Source organism: Ictalurus furcatus, chromosome 18 (assembly GCF_023375685.1).
Source record: "Ictalurus furcatus strain D&B chromosome 18, Billie_1.0, whole genome shotgun sequence".
Taxonomy (NCBI): domain Eukaryota; kingdom Metazoa; phylum Chordata; class Actinopteri; order Siluriformes; family Ictaluridae; genus Ictalurus; species Ictalurus furcatus.
The window spans coordinates 1,250,076-1,257,500 of NC_071272.1; the positions used below are offsets into that span (position 1 = coordinate 1,250,076).

The 7,425-nt window shown below is 41.9% G+C and overlaps 1 protein-coding gene across 5 annotated transcripts in view; it reads right to left on the reverse strand.

Annotated features, from left to right (window-relative positions):
- Window positions 1-1,746: 1,746 nt before the first annotated feature.
- st8sia5 (ST8 alpha-N-acetyl-neuraminide alpha-2,8-sialyltransferase 5) overlaps window positions 1,747-7,425 on the reverse strand; it is a 20,008-nt gene continuing 14,329 nt past the window's right edge. For all 5 annotated transcript variants that reach the window (XM_053648496.1, XM_053648495.1, XM_053648493.1 and 2 more), the window contains 2 exons: window positions 7,359-7,425; window positions 1,747-6,642 (listed from right to left, as the gene is read on the reverse strand). The exon at window positions 7,359-7,425 is cut by the window's right edge and continues 26 nt beyond it. In XM_053648496.1, coding sequence (XP_053504471.1) covers window positions 6,174-6,642; window positions 7,359-7,425 — 536 coding nt within the window. In that variant the 3' untranslated portion in view covers window positions 1,747-6,173. The remainder of the gene's footprint in view (window positions 6,643-7,358) is intronic.

Consider the following 7,425-nt stretch of genomic DNA (forward strand, 5'->3'; position numbering starts at 1 on the left):
CTCCAATTAAACAAGGATAAGTCAGCGTTTATTCTTTTCGGTCAAAGGCGAAGTACTATTCGGTGTGTACCCGCCTGACTTTGCTGAGCATTTTTGTTCTGTGTCTCGATAATCTATTTATTGACCCTGTTCCATCTCTTCGATTGTGTTTTTGTATATCCCTGTTACCGTTGTTCGTAGATCGCCTGTAGATCGCCTGTTCCCGGTTTTGATTCTGACTCATGTTTGGGATTCGTCTGTCTGACTCTCTCTAATAAAACACTTTCACTGCAATTCCCTCCATCTCAGGCTCTCACTTTGTGACAACTCGTAGCACTGAAAGTCAGAATAAGAGCATAAGCATGCGTGAAATATTAAAAAAAAAAAAAAAAGGAATTAAATATAATAACAATATGTCATTTTTATAAACTTGGTGTTTACTTAATGAATTTTCAATACTGGATCGAGGGGAGCAAGCTGTATGTGTGTGGGTGTTTCATCTCCCCCGCCCCCTGAGCATCTCTGTATAGGCTACATGATAGGCTATACTCATCTGCGTAGTGTATTAAATAATTCATATTTTCTTAAGGAGCATGATACGTTGACAATTCAGAGGTCAGATGACTAAATGAAACACTGACATCCGACCTTCTAATCTTTCAATGGGCACGTTCCTCCTCTTCTAGTGAAATGCTCCTGAAGTATCACGTTTAGTATCATCAAAATAAACGAACTAGTGACAACACCGCTTTATACTTTGGCCAGTGTTTTTAATCATTCCAACTGATCTGAAATACTTTTATTTAGCGCTTAAAACAATGTTCGACGTTTGGATTTGTTTTAAATAAATAAATAAATAAATAAAATAGATGCCACAAGTGTACCTTCTGCCCTCATTTACATATTTGAATGACCACGTAATACGAAGCAGTGTGATAACATGAAATTAAAAATGACCTTATATGGCCATGGGCGTTGTTTCGACTCCAGACAGCTGTCATTTGCTGCAATCGTCAAGCGACTGTTTGATGCCGTACACAACCGCCCTTCAGCTTAGGCTCTACCAACAGCCCTTAGGCTAACGGTTTAGAGACAGGAATTTGGCCAATAGTTGCTGCAAGCGTTTTATAATTGACCAATTGGTGTGTGAGAAGGTGGGAATTACAGAGAGGGGTTAAAGCAATGCAAACATGCGCACACATGACGCATTATTAGACCATAAGCACATCATAATGAAACTAAAGCCGAATCCAGGACATTTTCTCAAATTTAGAAATCTTGGCCGGAAGCCTTTTGTTAACGTGTGAAAAAGAGGACATGTCCGGGAAAAAGAGGACATATGGTCACCTTAACAAATGCATTCGAGAGAACAATTTGTATTAATTTCTATCAGGAGGTTGCTCATGTGAGCCATGACTAGCAATAGAGAACCAGAACTATAATCAAGCACCTGTCTATATAATGTCAAAAGATTAATTTCTTCGGTTTTAAATGAAAAAAAAATTGTCATCCTGATAGTATTCCCATTTTTTTTACTGTAATCTGATTTCTTTGTTTTTGACGTAACTGTAACAGATTACAGTTACCAGTTTTTTGTATCCAGATTACGTAACGCTGTTACATGTATACCATTACTCCCCAAGTCTGGATATACAGTATATTTGGCCTCAAAATCAGAGAGGGTTAACGAGCACTAGGTTGGTCGGGATGGTTGGTCAGACTGGTTGGTCGGCTGGTTAGATGGATCGATGGAGACAGAGGACAGAATCAGTAATTCCAAATGAATTTATTTACACATTTGATAAAGACAGTGATTATTGCACATAGTACAGTAAAACCATGTTTGAAAGCTTTCTTCATATGTCCCTTTTGTCATTTTATTTGATTCCTCAAATTCTTAAGTGAACGAGTTGTGATTCCAGTATAGGGTTAAGAATATGTAGAACATGCTTTGGTAAGACACTGTGTTTCTGTCTGGCACTGGAAATGACTTCCATGGAGAAATCAAACAATGTTAGTCAGATTAACACTGATCAACCTCAGAATGTGATCAATTATTCACCATTGCGGTGGAACCTGACACCACCTCTATGTGAGCATAATGAATCAATTATGTTTGTTCCGCAACACAGTGTACATATTTTCCAATAGTGAGTGAGCAGAAACTCACAGAATGTTGCTGTTGCTCTCCAAAAAGGTTCACACCTTCCTGAAAAGATCCATATAAGATGGACAATATACAAGTAAACCCATCTCACACACGGAGACTCTTAAATTAAACATTTGTCAAACGGTGCCAGTTCCCTTTCTGAGGGAACGCAACATTGCGTGAGCTTCATGTTGTGGGAAGCGCCTTCGTGCGTGACCGGTATCTGAAGTCTATTTACAGGACTGCTGTGGGCAGGTGACGTGGCATTTCACGTGTCGATGCCTGTAAACCATGTCTTCAGCGAAGCCACAACGGCAGTGTTGCAGACCTACAAAGCAGACCTATTGAATGAGCTCAACAGTGGGGAGGGAATTGGGCCCGAAGCGGTGGCGGAGCTTCGCCGGACCACAGATTTGTCTCTGGATGCTCCTGTTGAACCTTCCAGCCGGTTCGGCAACACGGCTAATGCCATTTTCTTTCTCTGAGGGAGAGAGGTTTTTACAGCCGTTATTTCCTGGTCCGCCAAAAAGACGAGAGTATGCGGCCAATTTTAGATCTCCGTCATCTGAACCGTACTCTTCGGACATACAGGTTCAAGAGGTTGACGCTCAAACTTATCGTTACACAGATTCAGTTTGAGGATTGGTTTGTGACGATAGATCTACAAGACGCATATTTCCTTATAGAAATATTGCCCAGTCACAGGAAGTTCCTGAGGTTAGCATTTGAAGGCAACGCATATCAATACCAGGTTCTTCCCTTCGGTCTAGCTTTATCCCCTCGCACCGTCACAAAGTGCATGGATGCCACTCTGGCTCCAGTGCAATTCCAGGGCATCGGTGTACTAAACTACCTGGACTACTGGTTAATTCTAGTGCAGTCCAGGGAGCTGGCAATTCAACATCGAGATGTTGTTCTTGGCCACATAAGGAGCTTCGGGCTCAGGTTGAACCTTAATGCTTTCTCCAGTTCAGAGGACGACTTTTCTAGGGGTTTTATGGGATTCAACTACGATGAGGGCATGTCTATCCCCAACACACCTAGGATCAATCCTATCAACTTTGAGCAAGAGTCACTGTTGTTGATCATTTTGCTGTCAAATATAACTTTTATAAAATTAGAGCTATCCAAGGTACTGAAAACAGTGGGAAAACAGTCAGAAAATGAGGACGAAACCCCTGAGAGTAATCAGTGTCATGCGGCGATACCTAAGTGCTCTGAGAACTTGGAGGTGTCCCCGGTTTCTAGCCTCAGGTCACACTCTAGGGGCATCTCCTTATCGCAAGACAGTAATGACAGATACCTCTCTCATGGGCTGGGGCACGGTCTTAGACGGCAGTTCAACTCACGGTCTCTGGACAGTCCCTCGTCTAGAGTCGCATATAAATCACCTAGAAATGTGAGGCGTATTCCTAGCACTGAAATTCTTTCTTGCTCAGTTGAGAGGTCACCATGTGTTAGTTATGACAGACAATAAAGCGTTGGTATGATATATCAACGTTCACGCCCTCTGTTCAGGCAGACACAACTAATTCTTCTTTGGGGGAAGGGAAAGTTTTTTCAGTGAGTGCAATGTGCGGCAGACATCCTGTCGAGGCAGGGGCTGGGGCCCGGGAATTGGAGGCTCCATCTACAAGTGGTGGAGTCCATACGGCGGAGGTTCGGCCAAGCGGAAGTGGATGTGTTCGCCTCCAAGGATACAACACACTGCCCGCTGTGGTTTGCCTTCTCTCCTCCCACACCATTAGGGCTGGTCACCATGGCATACACATGGCCGAGGTCACATCTGTATGCCTTTCCCCCGATTGCTCTGCTCCCACAAGTTTTAGCAAGAGTTTGCCAAGACCGTCTACGTCTACTGCTAGTAGCACCTTATTGGCCAGCTCGAATATGGTTCTCAGAGATGATATCCCTGCTGGATGACACTCCCTTGGAGATTCCTCTTTGTACTTAAGTCCACCGCTCTGACCAGTGGTGTAAGTCGGAGCAGTCTGCTTTGGCAGTGAGAGTAGAGATGATGCTGTGTCAAAGCAGTGCATCTCTAATTGGATAGTGGCAGCAATCTCTATCGATTTTGAGGCGTGCGACCTCGCTACACCCCTGGGCAAAAGGGCTTTGGTCACCTCCTCAAAGGCTTTATCCAAAGGGGTACCCTTTCAGGATGTGTATGCTGTGTCGGGGTGGTCTATGCCACACACATTCATTCGGTATTACAGTTTGGACATGAATTCCACCCCAGGTTCGAGGATCTTGCAGTGACCCTCAGGCACAGACCTTTTTGGACAGGCCATACCCTCAGTATGACAGAGTGGGTATACTCGTTCCCACAGCGTGAAGCTCCCGCAACGTTGAGTTACCTTTGAAAGGGAATGTCTGGGTTACGCATGTAACCCTGTTCCCTGAGAAGGGAACGAGATGTTGCGTAGCTTTGTCATACTGGCGTATGCTTGTAAATTGCTTCTTCGCATCAGACAAAGAGAAGCTGATGACATGCTTTACAGGCACCTTTTATAACTCACGCAACACGCCACATCCCCTGAGCACAGCCGGCCTATAAATATGTGTGATTTTACACAGACTTCACATACCGGTACCTTCTCAGGGAACAGGTTTACGTGCGTAACCCAGACGTTTTGAATGATGTGAATTCAATATTTTTAAAGATTTTTAAAGGTACAAGATGAACCAAAAGAATGCCATTCAGAATGATGGCATCAACGAGGGAATATGGCGTGACACATAAAGGCACCAAGAACAAAAAAAGAAAGACAGAAATTCACAAATGCTCCCAAAGTTAAAATTTGTCCCTAAACGACAAAGAGAAGCTGATGACCGTCATTTATAGGCCTTAATTATATAGTCAAGTCTGTGTCTTCTCCGTGTCGTCCATATCTCCAGTATGATATTTCAATACATCATTTGTGTGGTACACCACACTTTGTCTTCTGTTGTCTGCTTTTTCTTTATTATATATATATATTTAAAAAAAAAGTCTTTCCTACGAGTCCCCTCTGTTCTCATGTATGAGCAAGCTCAAAAGAATACTGACAAAACACTTGCTCCTTGTATATAAATCATTATTCTGATAGAAATATCTGTTTCTGAAAGCCTCGGTTCACTATGAGGCTTACGGTGGTCCAAACAGTCTCATAACAAACAGTCCAAACAGTTTCGTATGACAAATCCTCCATGACTGAGGACGGGTCTTAAAAATGAACACTGTAAAGGCTTCATAAATTCTGCACAACAGTTTTAAATAAATGTTTAAAAATACTCATAAACTATTCATAAACTATTTAAAACAAGAACTGTAAAGTGAGATTATATTCCCACTTTATATTCCCATGTTATGTTGACGTACCCCATTATTTTCAATGACACTTCGAATGCAGCGCTTTTCAGACTGGTTTTTTGTTTATTTGTTTGTTTGGTTTGTCTAGATAAGAAATGTTCTGTCCTGTCCTTATGCGAATCTGTTTGCTTTGTTTGAGACCATAAACTTTATTACAACCAGACTTTAGAGCTGCAACAATATTTGATGAAAAGAATAGCACTTATATGATTATTATAATAAGTCATTTATATTTAAGTGATAAATAGATCTATGGTGTGCATGAGTCATATGTAGGCTTATTGAGGTTTCACGGTCCGTTCACAGAAAACCACCATTTTGATGTTTCACCAAAAAATAAATAAATAAATAAAAATAAAACAACTGCACAAAATACCTTGCACAAAACAAGGACCATGTAGCGACGGCACGGACAAAATGATATGTTATCAATATTAAAAACATAGCGTGAAACAAAATGGTCGCCCTTAAAGAGAGCGATATTGTGTTTCAGACACTAAATCTGACCCCTGGCTTGAATTCACTAAACCAGATCAGAAGTCATCTCAGTGGAAACCACATTAGCATACTGTCTTTCACATGCAAACACACTCAGAAGCTTAATTTGAGTTTCACACCACTGGCTTTCAACTGGAAGCGCCTCGTTTGAAAAATAAACTGCTGACCGAACGGCAGCTTCGGTGGCGAATGCCATCACCTGCACATCCCCGTATGCACGTGTAGGATTCCACGTGCATGCATGTGCAGGAAATTGAAGATCTCGTGCGGCATGGCATGGAACCCCGGGCGTGGTTTGACATTGTCGTAGTAGTGGTGCGTAACGAATATGCCTGCTGGGTTCATGGGGAATGCCCAGAAGCCGTAGAGGTGCACCTCTTGGCATAGTTCGAGCGCCGCTGTGACCAGCATGAGGCCACTGCTTAAGCGTTTGGCATGGACACCCTGTGCCGCCCAGAAGCGTTGTGCACCCAGGAGGTACTGTGGGTGGAAGAAGAAAACACCGCGTGCAGCGCTGCCACCGAAGTCATCCAGCGCATACTTGACACGAAAGGACACGTCAGTATTGCGTGCGTTATAAAACGCAGGCAGCACCACAGATGCATTCTCGTAGCTTGCCAGGACTTCATAGAACGGCCGCCGCCACTTCTCCAGTTTCTGGAACCTGTAAGAGGCAGTATACGTGAACAAGTGCATTTGTGTACATCGTTTCTGTTCCTCTGTTAAAGGGTTTAATCGTGCATTAGGGAATTAGGGATTTTGCAAGTTTTACATAAATTCAGTGTAAATAATTTGTGCATAATTGACCTTCTGTAATGTAATTTTGTAATATCTCTGATGATATACACTAGTTTGTATTATGAAATATGCTTATTTATGTTAATAATTTTCAAATACATTCAAATGGTATTTGATTATCATCAAAATCTGAGTGCACAAGTATTCCATGATCTGTTCGTTTTTTGTTTTTGTTTTTTTTAAAACAACGATTATGATTCAAGTCACATAAACACATGCTCAGCAATGAAGTCTGAGAGTTTATGATAACGGCTAGTTATGGATTTGTTAAATGTGAACGTGAACGTTTCAGGAAGCAGCCACTGTATTTGAGACTGCAGTGTTTCAAAGAAATAAATAAATAATGAATTAAAAACTGAGAATACAGTGCTGTTATTTCAGTCTATTTGAGCTGCCTTTTTTTTTTTTTTTTTTCAAAAAATCATGAATATGAATAAAAATTTCAGTAGAACTGAACAAATATTTGGTCCAAATATATGGACCAATATGGACAAATATATGGTCCATATAAATATACACCCCCACACACACACTTTCTTGGTGCTCTTCCAGCGCCTGTGAGACTCCCAACCCCCTGCTCACCGCTCTGTGATGATGCTTGGGTTGATGGTCACCAGATCAGTCTTAGTTCCCACATCTGCTGCATACT